The sequence below is a fragment of the Lepeophtheirus salmonis genome, chromosome 1 (assembly GCF_016086655.4).
Source record: "Lepeophtheirus salmonis chromosome 1, UVic_Lsal_1.4, whole genome shotgun sequence".
NCBI lineage: Eukaryota > Metazoa > Arthropoda > Copepoda > Siphonostomatoida > Caligidae > Lepeophtheirus > Lepeophtheirus salmonis.
Window position 1 is genome coordinate 5,806,732 of NC_052131.2, and position 23,905 is coordinate 5,830,636.

Sequence of the window (23,905 nt, forward strand, 5' to 3'; positions counted from 1 at the left end):
AGATTTTTGCTAGATATTTTAAAATATTTAGATTCAACGTGAGCAATATAATTTAGCAAAATTGTTATTGTTTACACTTCAACACAATAGAAAAATAATATTACCTATGAAAATATGATGCAAGTCCGCCTTTGCATAGTCCCAAATAGTCAAACACAAACTATAATAAGTTACCCAGGTTGAGTGACCTAAATTTACAAAATTGTTCCGAGAAGAAGGAATTTAAAATTTCTCATGATTTGTCTCACTGGATTTTATTTTTTTATGACTTCTTTTATTATAAATTTTGTGAACATATTTTAATTTTTCTTTACAGTTATTATCGAATTATGGTAATTATTAATTAATGTAAGTGTGTGAAATAAATAAAAAAAGAACTAATGCATGAATGAAACTCGAAGGTCACGGAATTACTGTATAATACATACACACTCGTACCTAAAAGACTCTAGGCAAGGAGTGGACACTCAAGGTAAGGAAGGTAGGATTTAGTAGTTTTCAATTCTGATTAGCTTAAAATTAGAAGATACTACATGTTTTTGCAAAATGTATTTTTCTATGACGTCACTCATTTATTTATTGTAAGTAATACGTAGTATTAATAAGTTTGAATAAGTTTTAAATATTTTATATCTATATATTATTATAAAGCAAATTTAAAACAAATTACTCCAAAATAGTGGGTCATTGTAATGTCCGAAAATGCAAAAATAGAACTGAGTAAAAGTTCCAAAAGCTTCAAAGAAACGTTCACTTTTTTAAATTTCCCATTCCCAAAAATCCAAAAGAAGTCGTAAGAAGAAAAAAATGGATATTAAATCTTAAATATCTTCCTAATTGAAAATCAACTAATGTAAAACTCATTTTTGAATCATAATTCCTTCTCTATAATTGTTCAAGTAAAAAGTATAGGAATAATGAAGTCATAAAAAGTAGAAACAGTACAGTACCTGACTTATTCATGAGAGAACGGGAAATGATTCTCCAAAATATTTGAAATAATAATACATCTAGCGGACAAAAACGTACACTTTGACCAATATATATATATATATTTTTTCAAATAATGACGTTAGCCTTCGATGCGCTACTTGGTTTAATGCTTTAGGTTAAACCATCATGCAATCGGGATTCCTAGAATTTTCAATCTGATGTATTGTACCGACTGCTGGGCAAGATGGTCAGATTTTGATAAAACAAGCAATCGCTCATAGTCACAGTCTATGACGTCTCTATTTCAGTCGATATGATACAGTATCATATCGACTGCTGGACGAGAAAAACAGATTTTGACAAAACACGCAACCATTAATTTTCTATTACTGTATTTCTATTAACCTTGTGTGGCAGAAACATAATCTTTCTTGTCTTTTGATTGAATTGTTCAATTTTTCCCTTAACCGCTCTTTCCCTAGAGTCCTTTACTCGTACCTATGGTCCGGGCAGGGATAAATTGTATTATACTTGATGTATACCTATATATCTTTATTATGAAAATGTATTATTATTTTAAGATCTGAGTAAAACACTTTTTTTTACAGTAAATCCTTTACTAAACGAAACAAAATGAAAATTCAAGATTTAGAAGATAACTTGGTAATTTTTGTGGAACTTGTACCTTGAGAATTTAACTTTTTTTTACTACCATGTAACGTAGTCAAATATAATGAATCTAAAGCTCTTTTAAGACCCCCTATTAACACTATCTTATAAAAGTTTCGATGAGATCTCGATCTTTGTAAGAAAATTCAATACCATGAGTTATTGATTTCTCAGAAATCAAATAGGTCAATCATTTGCAATATTTAATTTTGAAAACTTAATGATTTCATTTTCAAAACTTAATGATTTTATTTTCACGTAGTATAGTATGAAAATAAGATGCAAGTCCCCCTTTATATAGTCCCAGCTATGGTATATGGAGACAATAAAAACTCTTACAAATAAAAATTTACTTTTTGACTAACAATTACGATTAATTACAAAATCATAGATATATGAAACCAGACCACAGATGGGAGAAAAATAAGGATAATTTTATTCATAAAGCTTTAGAAATTAAAAAGCTTATTACTTGCTTATAAATAATATTTTAAACAAAAACAATAATAATTAGGATAGGATTTTTTATATTTCCCTTTTTTTTTTTGGTATACTATCAAATCCTTGAGTTTTTAATCTTTTGCTACTTTGCTATGATTGTTTCTTTGACTTTGAGGTACAGTTATGGAAATTGAATTTTAGGTATTGTAAAGGAGATTGACTGTGAGATTAGTGTACAATGCCTCATTTTTTTTCGATATAATTTTATATTTTAAATTGTTGAGTCCATTTTTCTTCATATTTGACATTGTATGATTTAGTTTTTTCAAGCGATCTTTTGCAGGATGGGCTTTCATATGTGGAAGCATTTTGTACCTAATACAAAAAAAAATCATCGTAATGGAAGATGCAGGTATATCTCAATGTTCCATTATTTACTTACTTCCCGATTCGTAATCCTTCATTCTTATCCAAAATATCAATGTGCATACCATTGTAGCCAATCCTTTTGGCTAAATCGTCATCTTCAGCTCCCCATCCATAATATTCGTTAAAGAACCCGTTGACACTTCGAAATTGTTTTGGTTTGATGGCAGCAACACCTCCGAAGAAAGTTTTGTAGGGCCATCTAAAAAGATTTGAATTTGAATTCTTTTATCAACGGCCTTTAAAAAAAGAAATTAGCCATATTTTTCAATTAACTATTTTTATAGTCTAATCAATGCTAAAAAATGCACTAGATATAACTAAAGATGTGAATTTTTTTGATACAATAAGGAGTCGTAGAGAGAGAAAAACATGTAGAGTCTTGTTTCCAATGGCAGCTCTGTATAATTGAGCAACAGTTGATAAAAAAATATTATATTCTGACCATTTAGCTATTACCATAATAGAGTGACTATTGGGGATTTTGTATCAGTATATTGCGGTGAATATTGTCCCAAGCTCAGTGAGGGCAACCTTCTATATTGAAATAAAAGCTTGTAGTAAATTAGTAATCTATAAAGGAAATTTGCAAATTAAGAATCAATTGAATATCAATTGAGAAGAAGATAAAGTTGTTGTAGCTCCATTAGTATTAATAGATTAATTAAGGGCAAACTATAAGAACTGAATTAGAACATAACATAGGAGTTGCTGAGCAAGAGGCAAAGGTCATAATGTTTTGATCTTAGTCATTTATGCACAAATTACAATCGAAACCGTCAATTGGAAATCTTATTGCCTTGATTAATTTATCCTATACATTTGTTTGTGAATGTTTCAACTGAAAGCAATTATTTTTCATTTGTACAAATTTCTTGATATATATTTATATGTTCACTAAATCCCATTGTCCGGTGTAATCAACAAATCTAAAACCACGGCCCAAATTCTTCTCACTCTTTTAAAGGTATCCCATCAATAATAAGAGCTGCATATTAATACGCATCCTTTCCCTTATGTGAAAATAGTTCACGAAAAGACGCTTCCTGAAAGCCAGGCAGACACATGATGGCACACATGTATTGGCTTAGACTGGATGGGGATGGCGAAAAGATAAAGTCTATATGTATAGACATAGACAACTACATTACCTCAATAATTGTAAAGACTCTGGAACATCTGAATTGCATTGGATATGTTTATTCGTCTTTCTTTCATTCTGAGCGAGACAAACAAGAAATCGGCGTCTTTTCGACTAAGAGGACATAGTCTATCCGGAATAATGACGGAATACTTCCTTGTTTGAGACAATAATTTTGTACAACACCAGCACGAACAAAGTCCGACTCCATAAAGTGTTCTGAACAGAAATAGGTATGTAGTGATGGGTTAAATTTTCACGGAAAATTGCTGGTAGCCATTCAACTTTTAATTGAGGATCTTGTGGAATCCGATAAAATGAAATTAGGTTTAATTTCACCTTGTCCAATCTATGGCAATTGATACATTTTATTGTAGAGCAACTTCTAACCATTTTGTCTTGTTCCACTAAAGTAAAATACTCTATAGATTTTCAAAGTGCATAATTTCAAAATAATTCTTCTTGCCCCAACAAGTCGAGCCAGGTCAACAATTATTCATATATCGTTCTTTGATAGGCCAGTAAAGAGGAGAGTAGTCACTCTACTATTGTATATTCTCTATGGTTCCGACTATAAACTCAGCGATAAACAGATAAAATTGGTATACATCGTTCAGTCCAGACTCAATATATCAGGGTATCACTATAGTAAAAGCTGGCATTTCAAGACGCTTTTCATAATTCAGTATATTATTTAAAATATCTTTAATTGTTTTTGAAAAATTTGATCGATTTAGGAATCCAATTAGACAAACTGTTGGGTGTATTATAACCTCGTCTACTCAATAGTTTAAAATAATGTGCCTTTTAAATATATATTATGACATGGTTGGGTCTTTATCGTTCGAGCAGTTCCAGTTCTTGAACTGCTAGAACCGGAACCGACAAAGTCGATCCGAGACTTCAATACATTGTTTTCAGCCTCGGTTCTTGTGCTCATTTTTGTTTGTTGTTTTTGTTGGTATATTTATAACCTTTCAATATAATTAAAAAGTTTTCCAATGATTTTTTTTACGTCGCCAAGGTGATGCAGTTATATCTGAGTTCTAAATAGCTAAGGGCTTCTTAAGGATCAATAAAAGGGGTTTGAGGCTACAGATGTTGTTAATAAAAGAGGGACGGGATGGGGTAGATTATGGATCCAGGTCCGCTATATTATGAAAACTATAATATTTCTTAAGCCAGGGTTTTCCAAACTTTACTATGCCAAGGCTCGCCTACACAAATACATTTTTAGCTGAGGCCCGTCTACAAAACATGTGTACCATGTATGTGTAAACTAAAAGCAATCCTCAATTCCTACCCTCTCTAGCCTCCATTCACGGCCCCCACTTTGAAAACCATTGTCTCTAGCAAACTTTGGTTTTGGACCCTCCGCTGAAATTTGGGGCACCACGCACCCTGTTTATAAGGTAGCTGCAGTCTTGTATCTAATATCATTTCCAGGGTCCAGATTTTTTAGTGCCTGTTCTAGTGTATTTTAAGTGACTGTAACCAAACTGAGCCTGTATAAAAAATAACTGAGACTAATGACCCTAACCGAAACCGTTGAAATGAAAGAACCGAGACCAGGACCGATATAACCCCTGAACCTAAACCGGGCACAGCCTTACATATATATTAAACAATAGGGCCCAAAGTATGAACCACGTGGCAAGACAACACTGTTAGCTTTAATGGATTTCTTGTTTACTTGAAATTTTTCTTCACTTTTCTTCATTTTTTCTACCCATCGAAAAATTTACTTTGGTTATTCAATCAAAAGTGTGAATTGATAGAGGCTAAGTAGTTAGCTGTAGAATAATTTTTAAGGATAATCAACAACCCAAGTGGACAAAAAAAAAAGGTATGGTACAAATATTGATCGCGTGGTGTTCGAGTATCGCTATGATGGAGCATTTTATTAGCACACAAGAAATTTCTTTTTTTGAATAGTAACTAGAGATGGGCATTTTGGAGAGCGCATTGATAATGCGGGAGTGAGACATATAGTACTACTGAATTAAAAATCTGGCTAACATCAGCTATCTGACATATTATTTTAGACATGGAAAATATATTACTCTCATTGAGTAGAGAACATTTAAAAAAAAAAAGAACGATAGAACCAACAGTTTTCTAATCTTAAAGGTGTTATTTTTCTCTATGTTTTTCCAATCCCTAATTATCACTCATCAATGATAATAATATGGTAACAGAGGAAGTCAGATTACTACCTGTCGTCGTAATGCTATCAATTTGAGGGACGTCGCAACTCGCACTTGTGATATTTTTTTAAGGCTACCGTAAAAAAAATAACTAGAGCATCAGTTTGACAAAATAATATTTTATACTAATTAATAATTATCGCTCTTGTCGACAGACATATGTTTTAATCATCCTCACACGCTTCCAAATGTTTGAATTTTTTATTTTCTACAGAATATGGAAATGTGTCGAATTCTGCCGAGCACATATATATATTAAAGTATTTGTTGATTACATACAAGATACAAGTGCTCATATTAAATATTCTTCCATATTTTTAAATTCAAAATAATAGGTCAGAAGGCGTGCTAGAATAATTATTACTCCTGTCTACATATATATATATGAAGATTTTCAGAGTTGCCATATTCTAAATATCTTCTCAGCCACAACAATTTTGGAATTATTAATATACCTACTCATTACTATAATCATAAGTCACATATCAATAGATGCGTAGGGTGCTGTTTTCTAAATAATATAAAAACTTTTATACAATTTTCTAAAAAAACTGAGAATTCACTCTCCTGTTTCTGTGATTGTCAAAATTTTAGGATAAGCTTAGAAACTTACGCATATTGATAGGACCATTTACTAGATGCAGCTATCATACGATGAGGCTGAAAATAATTTTAAAATTTGTAAATTCAGAAAAAAAGTATGTAATAAACAGTAGTTCTCACATTTTTCCAGCATGTATATAAATTATTATCGTTAAGCGGCATATAATCCACGTCATGCATGATAATACATCCCCATTTCTTTTCTTTCATGGCCTCTGTGAACCCAATGTTGATGAGCTTTCCTCGATTAAACGGATCCTTCCCGTCCTACAAATTAAGCATTTATAGTCAATTAAAGACCAAGGATTGGAAAGCTTTTTTCTTTAGTAGTTACTTGATTAACGAGATAAATTTTGTACTCAAGTCTTTGGCGTGTAAGGATTGGGTGCATATGCTGAAGAAATGTATATAAATGCTCTTGCCGGTTTCGATAGGGTAAAATGATGGCCACCGATTCACGTATGGATGCTCTTTCATTGCATAGCTTGGGAGAAAAATATCCACCTGAACGAACATGTCTAAAAATAACTAAATTAAACTTTGTGTTCCTTCTATTAAAAGCACTCACAAATTTTCCATAGATACTTTATCCAGAAAATGATCTAGATTATGAGGTAATTCACGGATCAGTAAATCCCCTTTGAGTTGGTATATTACGTTTTCGCAGTTTGGGTAGGAGGAGGAGTTGGAATCATTCCAGAATATAAAATTATGATAGACATCTGAAATTTTATAATTACTTCTCAAATTCAGGTACAAGTTCAGGGGCACTAAAAGACAGATGATAAAAATGTAAAACACTTTAGTATTTCTTTTCATAGCTTAGTATTTGCAATGCCAAATCACTGTTTTATTTTTCAGAAACTATTACAACAACACTGTGGAGAGTAGATATATACTGAATTTAAGCACAAAATGTATTGTTATTGTAAAATTAAACACTTGTATATATTTTTACACAATTTCAAGGATGTCATGTTGTTTGACATATTACTCTATTGTATAGCCCTTTGCAAATATTAGGGGTTCTCTCCCGTGATATATCAGGATTTTACAACTACGAGAAAGACCGGGAAATCCTGTGTTTCATTTTTTTAAATATTAGTATCGTTTCATTATTATAATAAGATATATACGCATACTGAGTTAACTTTTAACCAGCTCGGTAAGGTTTGTGTGTTTCACAATTATACAACTCCCAGCTCCACTACAAATAATAAGTTCAATATATAATATTATATGGGTAAGACATTCCAAAATATTATTTATTCTTCTAAGAATATATTGATAAATCATGGGATCTGTAGGAGGTGGGGCTGTAGCCCCTCCCCCCTGTGAGAATATTTTGAATTAAAATTTTCTCATAAGGATCTCCTTTCCTTTGATCAAATCCTTGGGCAGAGCATAATTTTTTAATCTTTAAAATTTTTGTGAAAAATTCAAAAAAACCAAGCGCCATTAATTACTTATATTTCACTGTATTTATTATTTACCAATTGAATCCTGGAATTTGAAAAGTGAAATGAAAGACTTATTAGTGCATAAAAGGTCGAACAGATAAATCTTGAAACAATACGAGGGCATTACGGTTGCATTTACGGACATTTATAACAGGTTGAGAGTCATAGCATTCATATCGTTCCAATTTTGATGTAAAAATATCAAGAACAACAATAACGATGGAATATTGATGAATAAGCTCGAGCAGGAAAAGATGCTAGTGTTATCATCCACTCCCTTGGGTATCCCGGAACGACTATCTACGCTGTTCTAAAGCACCTTAACGAGTCGGGTAATATCCCAAGGATGCCCAAAATTCCAAAAGCGACAAGAAGAGGAACCTTGATATTCCTGGAAGGCCTAAATAGGTTAATTGAGACGAATCCAACGAATCCCATGTCGAAACTAGCCAATGACCGCTCTTCGAGCACATGACGGTTAGGGCTACCAACGACATGGAGATCACCTCCTCTAGTCACACGCCAAAACCAATCGCTTAACTAAAATCTTGAGGCCGTTGAAGTTGATTGGCCAAATTACTCATCTGATACTAACATTTAACAATAGAATCCTGCACTTTAAAAATATTTCCTGGAAATGAAAATCCTAGTAGTAAATTACAATGAACATGCAAATTTTACTATAAAAAAAACTCACAAATGACTAAAAGAAGGATTATAGGTAAACTATAAAGACACCCTTTGAACCTCATCGAGAGGTTTGAAATGAAATGAGTTGATGAGTGTAATGTTTATTTTCTCTTGGATACGTGTAATGTTTATGAGAAAAAAAAGAACCAATATACTTTGGAAAGCTGTGGGTAGATATACCTTTAATTATTAATTCATATTAATATTGTATGTATCGTGCATAATTGTCAACCGATTTTTCACTTGAGAATACATAAATGGGCCTCATCTAGCTGTAGAGTATATTTTTATAAAATCATGCACCTAGTAATGCATTATCGGGAATACAAATAAATTTTGATTTGCAATTTTTTATCCGAATATAAAGTAAGTACTCCTTAAAGTATGTTTTATTACAAAATGAACTCTCAACTCAAGACAAAATAATTAGAAGAGTATAAAGGATTTACAATTACTAATTTGTTCGGTTGTGGGCAATAATTTTGCTCTTTAATATTAAACTAATTTACAACGGACCCGAGAAAAGTCTTCCAACTCGAATCAATAAAAAACTCAACGACGTTTTCCCGAAAAAATAAAACCCTGTATATAAACATATGCACATACATAAATATAAGTGTAACTTGAAAACACTTGTTACAATGAAGAAGATTCTCCCTTGGACTACTTAAACTAGTGTTGCGTAAATCCTTATTTAGGACTGAAGACTGTATTCCCGTCCAGTCGAGTCTAGATTATCACTTCTAAAACTTATAACGTTTAGTCCTTGATTTCTTCTTTTAAAAAATCAGTTCTAGTACTGACTAGACTGGGCTGAATAAATAAGGCCTGACGTAGCACTAAGTAACACTAAAGGACTCTAGGCAAAGATTGGACACCACTCAAGGCAAGGAAGGTAGGGTTTTGCAGTTATCAATTCTGATTTGCCTAAAATTAAAAGCTGCTACATGTTTCTCCAGCTAGGCAAGCAGCCGGAGGGGGGGGAGGGGAGTGAAGGAATGAGTCTTTCCCTTGTGAAAAGGGATGAATAAGGGTGGCTACATTAGGAACATATTTTTCCCTGTGTTTTAGATTGAATTGTTTGTTTTTCCCTCTTGACCGCTCGTTCACTAGACTCCTTTAATTAACAATACTGGATAGGACAGAAAGAATATCCCCCTCCCCCCCAACATAGATTAGAGAGGCTTACCTCTTTCTCTTCCTGTAACTACAAAATTAGAAAGGACTACTATAAACAAATTTTGTTACCTTTACAGATAGATTGATACATGTATCAGACTTTTAAAAATGTCTTAAATTAATAGACTTCTTAACTTATACTAAACTATATGTACTTATCCCTTACCTGAATAGATTATTTTGATACTCGAACCATCTACAACAATTATCTATATTACTTTTGTTCACATCAGGAGGATTCGCCTTGAACATATTTGCCTTATAACGTTATTACTTTTTGTTGTTTTTTCCCTTGTACTAATCTACCTAAAGACGATTGGGCCTTTGGAATACTATTAGTATTGATAAGAGTTGAGTAGTATCTAATGAAAAAACGACTTTTAAAAATTAGAAAAGGAAAGACTGTTGTACGTGATCTTTTTGTTTTTTATAGGTCTTTGTCATATTAACTTATCCCTCAGAAGTAAGCATTATTGCCTAACTTTGGTATAAAATGATTTAAAATGCATAATAAAATAAATAAAAATGAACTTAAATAAAAATACATTATTTTCCTTGCACTAATTTAATTTCAATTGTAGGAGATTCTCCTCCTTATTGTATTATTTCATTTCCTCTCCACAAAATCATAAAACAGATAGCTGATATTAACAAGGTTCATAATTCAGTGGTACCATATGCCTCACTTTTGCCTTTTCCTTGTTTTTTTTATTATTACAAATTACTTGGTTTGTTGGAATCGTTGTTAAAGAGCGAATTTGATTGGTTGAAAGAGATTATATAAAGACAGGAAATAAAAATGTTGGTATCCTTGAATCTTATAAACAACTTTTTCTCAGTTTGCCAACAGGACAATTTCCATGCATATCCCATGATGCATTGTTGGTTAGGTTCGAAATATTCAGTTTAAATGCAGTATACCTTGCTGGAGCAGGTATCATAATTGCCCTAATTTGCGCGGTGTCAATTGGTTCCCTTTTCCATATTCCAGTGGCCAATATAGGCTTTGACATTTGAAATAGAAACACTGATAGTTTTTTCTTTCGCTCTATAAAATTTTCTCGATTTCAGTATTCTTTATTCCTGGATTGTAATTTCATATACCATGGAGTAAGAAACACGTTTTTTAGAGCCAATCACTTAGGAGAGAAAAAAAATTTTCAGGTAATAAAAATAGAATTTGGTTGAGTTTCATGGATAGTTCTAGTATCGTTTTTGGCAATAAAGAAATTAATTCTTTAAGATGGCAAAAGCACCAACAAAAATCAATTGTCCATATCACGAATGCAATATTATTGTAGAAATCAATTCTGAGGCTGTGGCAATAGCTAGCATAGTTTGTTTCATCAGCAATTATCTAAACGAACTGAGAATACTAAGAGTTCAGTCTCGGATAACGCAAGTCATCTTCCTCCATGTGAGACGCCAATGGGTTTTCGAAACCTCAGAGGAAGAATGGAGTGGGTTTTTGGACAGATGGGAATTGTAGGAAGTAAAAATGATGAAAGGTCGACCAGTTGTTTGATTGTTGTGAAACGATATTGGGTAATGATGTTCTGAAATATAACCCTGGCATCTTAAATAAAGAAGAAAAGACTGTCTAAGATGTTATAAAATAAGTTTTAGTAATACGGGAGATAAAATGTGTGAAACAGATGGGTGTATTCCCTACGAAGCAATCTCCTCAGAAGGTTATAAAATAATTTGCAGTGAAGGTCCGAAGTATGGCAAATACAAGTGGGTTTTCAATAAAGTGTGAATGTGAAATAAGTGTTGATTATACACTGGAAATAATTTGTATCGTGATATTGACAGGTATATACAACCCAAAAATATTCAAAGAAATAATTTGCAATTCCGGATGGGGATAGGAAAAGACCCTCCATGCTCATATAAATTATTGAATTACAGTTAGATATGGATTGAAGATAGGAACAGTCAATTAAACCAGAGAAATGTCCCCAGTGTGGGAAAGTATTTAAAATATTCGCCAAAGGCTTTAGAGGATGAAATAAAATACCTCATTGGTAGTACTTAGATTGTAGGAAGAAATCGAGGAATAGAAATGAGAAAATAGTATCATGAGTACACAGAAACAATAAACGAAAGCTTGAAGGTAGTGAGTTTAAAGTTTCAATACAACATACACCACAGAGGCATCTTATAATCAGAGATAGTACTTGGGTAATAGGACAACCTCAAGATCAACCAAAGCTCAATATCAACAGTAAAGTCAGGTTAAATAAATTTAGGAGTTAAGTACACTCAAATGTGTTCTGAATAGTAGAAGTGATTGCGGACACTAGTGCTCAGTTATGTCTTTGGGGAAGGAAATAATTTATTAAATGTGGATTACGACTCAAAGACTTGATCAAGGATCAAGATTGTGCAACAGACATGCATGGAAAAACGATCAATATTGGTTTTACAAGAAGCAGGGGCAATGGTATATTTCAGTCCCCACTCCGCAAGCTAAAAATTTGTACCTATCTAGAGATGTTTTACAAAAATGTAAAATAATAGATTATTTGTTCCTTATGTTTATCAAATGCAGTGATTTAAAAAAAGTAGTACTGATTGTGGATGCTTAAAAAGAACAGACCTCCTGAAAGACATAAAACAATACCTTTTGAGTGCGCGTAGATGAATATCTCTTCGATGAGAAAAACCTCAACGTTCACAGAACGAAAACAATAAATAAAATAAAAAGAGGATATACGACTCCAGTTCATGAAAATATATCTAATACTGTATAATATATATATAATAATCATCATACAATATGAGGGAGGCTATGAAGACTTATCATAAGGTTGTGTAACGATAAATTAGAAACGTTGCGTGGGACGTGTTTTATTTTAAATAATGAGTATATAGTCGTTTTATCATTTGTAGACATTATGGACTTTTTAACATTTGTAAGTGTTTCTGTTTTAATTAGTTTAATTATTTTTATGTCAATTTGAATTTAATTTTTAGCAAAATACATCTTAATCATTTGTAGACATTATGGACTCTCTAACATTTGTAAGTGTTTCTGTTTTAATTAGTTTAATTATTTTTATGTCAATTTGAATTTAATTTTTAGCAAAATACATCTTGATCATATATCTAAAGAGGATTTTCTTTGAAGGAGATGGCTCTGAGTCCAAAGCCGTCCTCTTGGAGATCGATACAGACATAGTTCTAGAAGACATTTTAACCTCATCCATGATGGGTGGTTCTGCAGACTTTTTTGGTCTAATTAATTTATAATTAGTCACTCTTTCCAACTTCGAACCTATTATTTGCGAAGTTTTTTTTGTATCTCACTCTTCGTTTTGTTCATCGATATGTTCTATTGGCACTTCATGTTTATGACGACAATCCATATCGGGTTTGTTCATATTGCTCAATATAGCCTCCTTTATATTATGAACTTTAGATAGGTTATTTAATAGTGGTACCTTTTTGGTACCAAAGGATTCATTATTGTTATCAAGACAAGGCAGATCTCAAACAAGCTCTTCGTAAACAACATGATTGGTGGAATTATCCTTTATTTCCGACTTTTTTTCAGTTCTGACTTTCATTTATCCCAAATATTCACGTAATTTTATGAGTTTATTAGAACACTCTCTTGCAAAATGGCCACCTTGATAACATTTAGTGCAGTTATTATCTGAACCTTGATACGAAGCTCTTGTTTTCAATCCCTTTATAGGAAGAAAGAGTTCTTGTTTTACCTTAACAAATAGTTTACATTCATCGAGCATTTAAGTCTTCCTTCTTGATAACAGCATTCTTTAACAGGGCCATGACCTCTCCAAACTCTTTGAAAGTCTCAATAATATCTTCAACTCTCATATACTTGCGCGGAGAGTGGACTGTAATATCATTTTCATAGATAATAGGTTTCCCATCTTTGTCTCTTAGTTGTGATTTCATAACTCTAACAGCTCCCTTTACACCATTAATGTCTCAATCCGATTTTTTGATAACAAATTCGTGTTCCACATGCGCAAATGAGATTTCCATATCAATTTATTTTTTAATTTTTTGTCAAATCAATCAAAATCAAATATTTATAACCTGGGTATATACGCACTTCCTGTATTATATCCTGTTCTAAGTTAAGGCAATGACTACTATAACTTATTTTATTAAATTATATGTTATATATGTATAAATAGCAAGTGTTGATAAAATTCAACTTGTAAAAAGCAAGTCTCTAATGGCAATTGATTTAACTTAATCAGTTGATACCCTATCTCAAAAATATATCATCCAGAGCCTTTACAAGAAGGGTTTTGGAGACCATATTATTCAAATGGTTGGCAATATACTGTTCAGAACTCAAACGTGGTTCTAATAAAGAACAAAAGAATACTTATTATACAGCAAAAGAGGTGGAACCAAGAAGAACCTTCTTCTGCAATACTTTTTATTTTATAGATCGACTTTTTAGTATAAAATATCCATCAAAATGAAAAAAAAATCATTGGTTTGAATTCTTCAACTTCTATTTTAAAATACTTATTTTAACCGGATGACTTGACGTTGATTTTTACTGGTGTTCCACTCTAAACTTTTAAAAAAATTTCAAATGTTAAAAAAATATTATAGCCAAAAAATTAATTCAGAAAAGACGGAAGTTTTAAGTTTATACGAGGAATTTTTTTAAAAGAATGGCCCCTTTATAAGACGACTGTAAAAATGAAACTGCTAGGGTCATAGATAGGAGAAAAAAGGTTGAAATGAATCAAGATGACATTATTTCTAAACTGGTGAATGCTGTAAAGTTTTTTAATTCGTTTACTTTAAATATTTTGGATAAAGCCAAAGCATGAAATACCTATATTGTATTAAAAGTTATACATATTTTTATGTGTTACTCATTTTCTAGCTGATATTTTAACCAAAAATGTCTGATATTGAATGTAATTTTTTTACAATTAAGTAGAAAAGTAAATTTATCCACAAAAAGATTACACAACTCCAAAAGATATGGTTCTCTATCAGTTATTGATATTTCAGCTCTATGGAGGTCATTGAATTTCTATTGAATCGGTCAAAAATAGAATAATGATCATGTATGGAGCGTTCATCTCAAAAAGAAACACGGCCATATTTATCAAAGTAGTACCTGCAATGGATTGTCCAAAATTTTAACTCACTGTCAACTTACTCTTCATGACAAGAGAGATTCTGCATAATTTCAAAAGAAATTATCCCGGGCTATGAATTATATTTGGAATGGGAGACGCCAATGAAGGAATTTTCATATCCAATAGAAGTTAGAACCGATGATATGTCTAAAGTTGCTGACGCTGCTATATTGGAGTCCAAAGCCAAATTGTGCCATTCAAATTAAGGTTAGTTACTATTTCAGTATCTTTATTGAGAAAGTGTACTCAACCCCTTATACTAAACCTTTTATTGAATATCTGAAATGAAGAAAAATCAAAAGAAACATACGCAAAGTTATGCCTTTACTAGCAAACTTCTAACTTCGGCAGAAAGATGGTTAACTGGTTTTAAATTTTCGTGAATCCTGGAAGTTGGAAGTAAATTTTATCAAGACTAAAGCGGAGAACGCACGTTTTGCTGTTTAATGGAGACAACCCATACTATCTTATGGGAATGCCCTGTTTTAAATATAATATATAGAAAAGTTATTTCGGTTTTAGAGAATTCTTTAGTGTGCAAGCTCCAGAATGATTACTTTTTAACAAAGCATTAGCCGCTCATGAAATCCTAATTTTGTGATTGCACTCCAACTCGTTCTATGATGTAGTGTATTACAATAAACTTAATTACAATAACATTAGTACAATGGCTTGTCGCCTAGCAAAGGACTAAGATAAAAGATGAGAATATTCTCTTGAACTCTACAAGGCACTAGTTTTAACACAAAAACAATAAAAGGTAGATTACTAAAAGTATTGCATTAATACATCAGGTAAACAAGGGTTTAGATTTACCAGCCATTTAATTAAAATACACGACATCACCCCCCCAAATAAACGAGACCGTCGAGGGCGAAGCTGATTCACATGGCGAGTTAGTTTCCCGTCGCCTACTTTGAAAAAAAAAAACAGGCAGTATTTCTTAGCCGTCGAACCAGTCGATCAGGGATCAATTTAGGGAGGCGCTTTCCGAAACATTTATCCGATACATCCAAATGTGGCAACAATTTATTTTTCAGTTTCTGTTTATATGCCCTTTTCCTTGTTCGGCAACAGCCCATCCAGACGGATACGCATGGATCGAGCCATCAATAGTTCGCCCGGAGATTTTCCATTAGTCAAGGGCGTCGATCTGTAACCGAACATAATTAGTCCAATGATAAGGTAGGGTTTTTCTCAGAAGGTTTTTGATAATTCCAACGCCTCTTTCAGCTTGTCCATTGGACTGAGGGTGATATGGCGGAGACAATGAGAGAGTCACTTTCATTCAAACAATTTTGACTTGAATGCGCGTTCGTAAATTGAGGAACGTTGTCAGAATGTATGACTCTAGGGAAACCAAAACTTGGGAACCATTTGAAGAGTTGTCTCAGCGTTGCTAATGTGGACGTATCTTTTATATAGTCTGCTTCAATACTTTTGGATCCTGCATCCATCATAACCTAAATGAACCGATCTTTAAATTGAGCGAAGACGATATGTACTCTTTACCAATTAGAGGCCGGCGGAAACGGAGTAAACTCTGACGGAGGATTTGAGCTGAGCTCTTGGCACACTTTGCATACTTGGGCAAAGTCCCCGATATATTTGTCCATTTTTGGCCACTATATAGCATTGCGTGGTACAGTTTTAATTTTTATCATTCCACGGTGATTCAGATGGAGCTCATTTAGGTACATTTTATGGAGTGACTTTGGTACCACAAGTCTTATGCGCCAGAACAATACGCCGTTTCTTAATGAGTATGAAACCATAGCCAAGAAGGATTTGACTTCCATAAATGATGACGGTACAGGGAAGGTAAAGACGGGACGAATAAGTTCGAGATCCGGTGACCTGCCTTGCATTGAGACCATTCAACCCAAATAAATCAGTTCGTTCTTCAGTATACTACGCTTCTGTGTTTTCAGACGAGCACCAGCCTTGGCAATCCAACAATACACTTGATCCAATGTCTTAATGTGTTCATCTATTGACTTTGAAAAGATGAGGACATCATCAATTTAGACGTTCACCCCTGGGATTCCCTCAAAAAGCTTCTCTTACGCGACCTGCACAATAGCAGGACCCGACGCTAGTCCGTATGGTAGGATATTGTATCTGAAGAGTCCTAATGGGGTAAACGAACATATCTTCGACTCATCGTCCTATGCGTACTGCTCATGGCAGTGGGCGAAGTCCAACTTCGAAAATAGCTATACCCTGTGAGATCCACAAATAACTCATCTGGGTGAGGGATAAGGTATAAATGCTAATCAACAATAGGAGAGATTGTGTGTGTGAAGTCAGCACAGATTCGCACTTTGCCATTAGGCTTCAACATAGCGACTATAGGAAACGCCCACTTGAAGACTGCACTCTACTTTATGTCCCCCTATCCACCATGTCCCGAATTTCATCAGTTACGTGCTCAGACAGAGCTAGAGGTACGGGGTTTGCGAATTTATAGCGTGGGTGTGCGTTCTCGTTAAGGTGTACTCTCACCTTTATATGTTCCATATGAGAACACGATTCTTCAAAAATAGCTTTGTACTCCTTTCTTAGATATTCCACTCTTTCCATTTCTTCTTGTAGGGCATAGCCATCATTAGGGTGGTTGGGTTAAGTAAAAAAATCCAACACTCAGACAGTCATGAACCCCAGTATTGCTGGACTCATCTCTGTAATCAAGAAGCGTCTTGCCAGAGTATTTGCACCACCACTTGACATGCTAAGGTAGACAGAGCAAATAGTGTTGATCTGTCCACCCCCAAATACCTTAATAGCCCCTGTATTTTCCTCCAATTTTCCTCCAATTTTCTTCCAGTAACGTTCGACTCGGAAGAATGTTTAAATTGGACTCCAGATCCAGTAAAACTGATCCTTTGACCATCAACATAGAAATGTGCATATGCCCTCTCGTCCTCAACCTTTGATACTTGGAATGAGATCGATGATGCCGACGACAGGGGGACTTACAGCAAATAGCAAAGTTACCTGTTTTCCCCAAACCAGTTAGAGTAACGTCCTGTTACTCGTACTTAATAAATACATGTCTACCGTTGATAAATCTACACTTACGTCCTTTAGGTATGGAGTTTGTATACTGACTTCTTCTTGAATAGCTATTGTAGACCTTTAGGTCCCTTCTTCCCTGACAGTAACACGTAACACACTATCCTTCGTCTCTATCGCTTTGGAATGATTAATGGAAGTTTCTATTGCCCTGGCTCAAGACTTGAGGAACCTTTTTTTGCACACATTTTGACGAATTTTGGGGACATGGACGTCGGGGACAGCTCTTCATCATTGGTACAGTGGTTGCAAAATTGAAGCTCTTTGGGCCACACCCACATTGAGACAGGTGGTCTTTAATAATTGTTAGTAATTCGCCCATTTTCTTTCTTTACAGTTCCTTTACATCCTCCACCAATTCCATGTCCACGCACGCGTGACGGAGCTCAGTGAGCTTCAAACTGGGTAGGAGTTTTACCACCCTTTTGGCCACTTGTGGTGTATTACAATTAACTTAATTAGAATAATATTACTATTATGTCTCGTCTCCCAGAGGAGGTGGCTGTGAGGAGTAAAGGAGACAGTGGGCATGAGATAAAGATAAAAGGTGACTATAATCTCTTGAGCTCTACAAGACACTAGTTTTAACACAAACGTGTACATGCACAAAAAGGTAACAATAAAAGGCGGATTACTAAAAATGTTGCAGTAATACATCAGGTAAACACGGGTTTAGATTTACAAATCAAATACAAAAACATCCTTCAATTTAATAGGAAAATAGTCTCCGTCATTCACAGAAATCCTGATTTTCCTTTTATAAAAAAAGGTTGGACTTATAATCAGTGGTCGTGATAATGAGATACGTCCGTCAAACCGGACTCCTGAACACGTCACCAACTTTAAATTTGCTCCAATTACTAATGTGGACGTTGAACGGTATTTTAGTATGTTTAAAAACTAGAAATACGGATCGAAGACAAAAATTTGTGGAAGAAAATTTTTAAAAACCTTAATATTTCTCCCAAGTTTTCTAAAAATTCGCTATTGCCCAACAGTCTGTAAAAATATGCTATTTCTGTCTAGTTATCCACATTTCAAAGAGCACAACTTTCCTTCTGGCATTTTTCCTATAAAATAGTTACACAATAAAGACATGTTCTTTATATGAGTTTGCAAATTACTACATACACCATTTCAAAGATTTTTTAAAGACCTGTAAATGTTTAAAGTCTTTTCCTTTCCCTCTTTATCATCCAGTTTACTTGACATACGGCTTTTTATTGTGCTGGTGGTAGACTTAGGTTAAAATTTGTTTGTTTTCTCTTATCAGTTGGAACCTTTAGCTTATTCAGTTAACAATATTGCTCAATATCGGCTTCCTCTCTACAACAGACATTTCTTCTGCTCTCACGCTCTTCCTTCTTCCTCGTTATAGTGCTTCCACCTTTCCAAGTATAGGAAAATTTTCATCCTCAAATCCTCTCCCCGTAGATAAGTTCCTTTCAAAATATCCAAGTACTTCAATTCCGAACCAAATAAAAGCAACTTAAAATCAGGTGCATTTTTAAAATGGGTCATCTATGGAATATTTTCTTTTAAAATTCTGACAAACATTTTCCCAAATTTTTTGGAAATCATATTCTTGGTGAGTTCAAACCGGAGCCGCCAATACTTGTTGGAACTTCTAAACGTTGAATGTTTTCTTTGGGAAACATGATTTTTCTAGTATACTGTAACCCTTTCCGATTCTTGAAATTCACTTCCAGTCACCAGTGAAGTAATAAAGGAACTTTTATCACACATAGAAATTCCACTAAAATACCCTTTTGGTGTTGTTCATATTTGAAGCTTTGATCATTCGTGCATGTCTCTTAATTCTGTTCATTTTTTCATCCAAATACGTCGTGTTCGTGCCAGATTTTGTGAACGATATTCCCAACTGTTTGATGGAGTCTAGGACTGCACATCCTACCATTGATTTCGAGAGAAAGAACTCGTACCAATATTGAAATTTTTTGTCTTCTCCTTGTTGTTTGCAAGGCCAGATTTCTTTCTGAACCGATCATTGAGTCGCAAAAAATATCTGGCCTTCATCTGAATTTCTTCTTCTGATTCACCCTCTTTGGAGATGTAGTTGTCGTCAGTGTAGAATTGACTACAAGTTTTTGCCACCAAATTCAATTCCTTACAGTTTATTATTATTTACTTTATCCATCAAAGATAAAAGTGCCATATTAAAAGAGATATGAAGATAATGGGTCACTTTGACAATCACTTCTTTTGCACTTTATTGGGATGGAGAAAACTCCATCCATATATGAGAAAGAGACTTCAATTGAAAAGCAACCTTTGACCATGTTAAAAATATCACTGTCAAAATTTACTTCAATTTGTTTTACAACATGTGGATGGCATCTAAGGCTTTACTTAACCCCATTGCAATTATTGCAATAAAACTCTCTCTACTGATACATTTTTAATCATTCCTACTGTATTTAACATTATGTCTAATATATGCCTTTTGGGCATGAATCTAATGTGTTGCCCATGAATGATGCTGGTTAGAGTATTTATTATCTTTTGAGTAATTTCACCGGTTATGTATAAAACTTCAAGTAGGTTATTGGACACAAGCTTGTTGGATCAGAAGTGGAGCGATCAAGGTTTTGGTATAAGTGTAATAATTCTATGATTTAAGATAGAGGGCATAATTCCTGTTTTCCTGATTCCCTCTGCTATCAAGTAGGCCAACTGTGATGTTTGGTCACAGAACATTTTCAAAAAAAGACACCGTAATCCCACTAAAACCCGGGTACCTATTTCTATTAAATGGGTTTTGATATAATTCATGAAATTTATCTTGGAAAAAAAACCCACTCCGCTCTTTTCATATTTTCTTTCTCATTCCATGTCGTTTTCCAGAGTGTTCTTCCTATATAACTTCTCAGCTTCTTCCATGTTAATTTTTCCAGAGATTATTGAAGTGTTTTATATATATTTTTTTTGAGAAGCTGATACTGTCTTTTCCACAATATATGAGTCTTCACTTTGCCTTTCCTTTTGCTTTTTGTAAAATCCATTTCTTGTATTCATATTCTTTTAACTCCATTAAATAATGACTTTATATGTTTGTTTGCGTTGTTTGTATTATTTTTTAGCCTTATCCAATTCTAGGGAAGCATTCTTCATGAATTTTTACAAAATTTTCTTTTAACTATACAAACCATTTAGCCATTCCATCATCATGAGCGAGCAACAAGCAAAAATACAGCGCATCTCAGATCTCCTAAATACTAGAGTTGATGTGATGAAGATATCGGACATTCTTAAGTTTTCTAGGAGCCTGGTTTTTAAAAAGGCCAAGATGAAAAAAAAAATGAATAAAACCTCTTCTTTTGATTGCTTTATTAAAAAATGTATTTTTTAAATATATAATTGCGTAAATTTAGATTATTATATTTGCTATTACATTGTTTAATTAAAAATTGGTATTTACTTGATTCTATGCTACATTTAAAAATATACCTATTACACAATTACCTGATTAAAAAAACTCATTTTTATGATGTATTTTAATCCTTCCTTAATAATGATTTATATTTCATAACTTTATCTTAAATTAATTTAGCTTGGTCATATAACATAATTATAACACCCATTATTAGCTAAAATGCTTTAGTTGTTTATTTATTGAATTGAAAGTGATTTTATGGATAAATTTACCAAAGTATTAACTTGAAAAAGGAATGAACTGTAATTCCAGGTCAAGAACACTCTCCTGGCGTGTGCAGCATGCCGATACAACTCTTTAATATAATTATTCAAATTGGGCTACCAAATTACACTTGGAGCCAGAAACTATATTTTTACCATACCTCGATGCGTCAAATATAACCCTTCCATAAACTTTTTTCTCGAGGGAAAATGGAGAATGAGGTACACACTCCCAAAATAACAAGCCATTCTTGAGGGACAAATAGTCCTTTCTTTGGGAGTAGGCATTGAGGATGACACTATCCCATGCACCCCATTTAGCAGCCTCAACAGCGTTGCAAAGCTCTTAATCCTCCCGTAAAGCGGACAGAGGGACGATTCAGAGGAGCATAAGCTCGAGATAGCTCTGCATTGTAGTAAGTCTGTGGGATCATCCAGACCCAGAGGATTTTCTATTGGTACGCAAAAAAAGCATCTGCGTGGGAATGATCGATGTCTTTCACATGCTCGATTGTATAAATAAACGTAAACAACAACATCTAAAACCTAGCAAGACGGGCAGAGACAACACTTGGTAAGTCTTTTCATGGGTTGAGAATATATTGCAATGTTTTGTAGTCCGTCTTAACCTTGAATTGACGAACAAGCAAATATCTTTCAAACTTCTTCAACCATAAATAATTCATTGTCAATTTGCAAATAATAAGCTTCACTCTCTGATAGCTTTCTCGTAACAGTAGCCTCAGGGCGCTCCATACCACTTTCCAACTGTCTTAAAATGCCCCAAGACCAACCAGTGAGGGCATCAGTTGACAAGACCAACGGCAGAGACGGGTCATAATGAGTGAGAACAGTTGAGTTAGCTATGACAGACTTTATATTTTAAAAACTCATCCTGTCTTTTTTTTCAGACCAAGATAAAACCACCTCCTTTATCGTCATCTTGCCAAGGGGATAGGCTTCCACTGATAAATGTGGAACAAAATGACCCATGTATTGTAGGAGACCTAAGAAAGATTTCACCTCAGCACACGATGCAGGATCAGAGAATTCCAGAACCGGTCAAATTAACTCTGGATCCAGGATCGGCTACTTTGAGATATGCAAAAGCTTAAACAAGTTAATTCATCAGTCCTTGCCCTTCAGGATACACTGGCTGGACTTCCGACGACCTCCAGTATTCGACATCCCACTGAACACTTCATTTAAAATTCGAAAGTCTTCCTCCTTACTTTTGAAGAATATGAGGGCATCATCTATATAAGTCTACACACCTCAAATACCACTCAATAACCTGTATTGAGCTGCCTATACAATAACAAGCAAGACTATAAGGTAATATGATATATCAATAAAGTCCTAAAAGAGTATTAATATACAAAAACTCCTTTGATTTTACTTCTAACTCATACTGCTCGTAATATCTTGCAAAATCCAATATGGAGAAGAACCGGGCCTGGGCAAGGTCTGCAAGTAATTCATCCGAACAAGGGAGTGGGTGCAACATCTTGTTCACCACTGGAGAGATTGTTTGGGTCAAGTCGGCACAAACCCGAAAACTTCCGCCTGGTTTGAGGACCGAAACCATTGGAGATGCACATTCTGAAGAATTAATCTTAGAAATTGTACCTCACTTTTCCATCTCTCGAATCTCCGAAGCGACCTTCTCACGGAGTACCAGCGGCACTGAAGGGGCTCTAATATTCTGGGAACGACCAGTGTCTTGAGGTTGAACTACTGGTTGAATATGTCTTATTATACCTCCTGTTGAATCATCAAATACTAAACCATACATTTTTTTTTCAGGACCTCCACTCGGAATTCCGCGGAATCAACACCTGTGCATGGATTAGTAGAATTGAGCAACAAAACCAAACCGTATTCTAAGCACTCCTGCAAGCTTAGAATTGCCTGCCAAAGAGGAGACACAATAAAGTTACGACAAACAGGGGTATAACCGTTTTATTTAACAGACAACCTGACAGAGCCCATAGTCTTGACTTTTCCTCCACCAAAGACCCCTATTGGCCCAGTATTCTATAAAACCTTTGGCATGTCCACCAAATATTTAGGTAAAATATTAATGTTTGAACCAAGGTCGAGTAAAAATTTAATTCTTCTCCCATTTATCATGAGGAAGGCAATGGCTCTATACCATATTTCATCATTTAACTGGAATGAGATAGACGAACTTGAAGGCACATATGTCGTTTAATATAACCGAGAAATGGCCTAGATTCCCGCAAGGGTATACTCTTTGTACCGCCCTCTCGAAGA

The 23,905-nt window shown here is 34.1% G+C and overlaps 1 protein-coding gene and 1 long non-coding RNA gene across 2 annotated transcripts; both read right to left on the reverse strand.

Annotated features, from left to right (window-relative positions):
* Window positions 1-2,015: 2,015 nt before the first annotated feature.
* LOC121115130 (beta-1,4-galactosyltransferase 1) lies at window positions 2,016-7,315 on the reverse strand. Its single transcript, XM_040709314.2, has 6 exons — window positions 6,989-7,315; window positions 6,755-6,938; window positions 6,541-6,687; window positions 6,431-6,477; window positions 2,486-2,671; window positions 2,016-2,418 (listed from the first exon to the last, which is right to left on the reverse strand). Exons 1-6 carry the CDS (start codon window positions 7,237-7,239, stop codon window positions 2,241-2,243), a joined length of 993 nt encoding a protein of 330 aa, XP_040565248.1. The 5' UTR covers window positions 7,240-7,315; the 3' UTR covers window positions 2,016-2,240.
* Window positions 7,316-14,504: 7,189 nt separating this feature from the next.
* Window positions 14,505-18,510, reverse strand: LOC139905028 (uncharacterized). Its single transcript, XR_011779483.1, has 2 exons — window positions 16,409-18,510; window positions 14,505-16,359 (listed from the first exon to the last, which is right to left on the reverse strand). It is a non-coding gene; the product is annotated as an uncharacterized lncRNA (long non-coding RNA).
* Window positions 18,511-23,905: the final 5,395 nt, after the last annotated feature.

Coding starts and splice junctions, on each gene's coding strand:
- LOC121115130 (XM_040709314.2), bottom strand. CDS start 7,239: ATGAAAAGAAATACTAAAGTGTTTTACATTTTTATCATCTGTCTTTTA. Junction 6,478..6,540: donor TATATACATGCTGGAAAAAT/GTGAGAACTACT, acceptor AATTATTTTCAG/CCTCATCGTATGATAGCTGC. Junction 2,419..2,485: donor GAAGGATTACGAATCGGGAA/GTAAGTAAATAA, acceptor TTTTTGTATTAG/GTACAAAATGCTTCCACATA.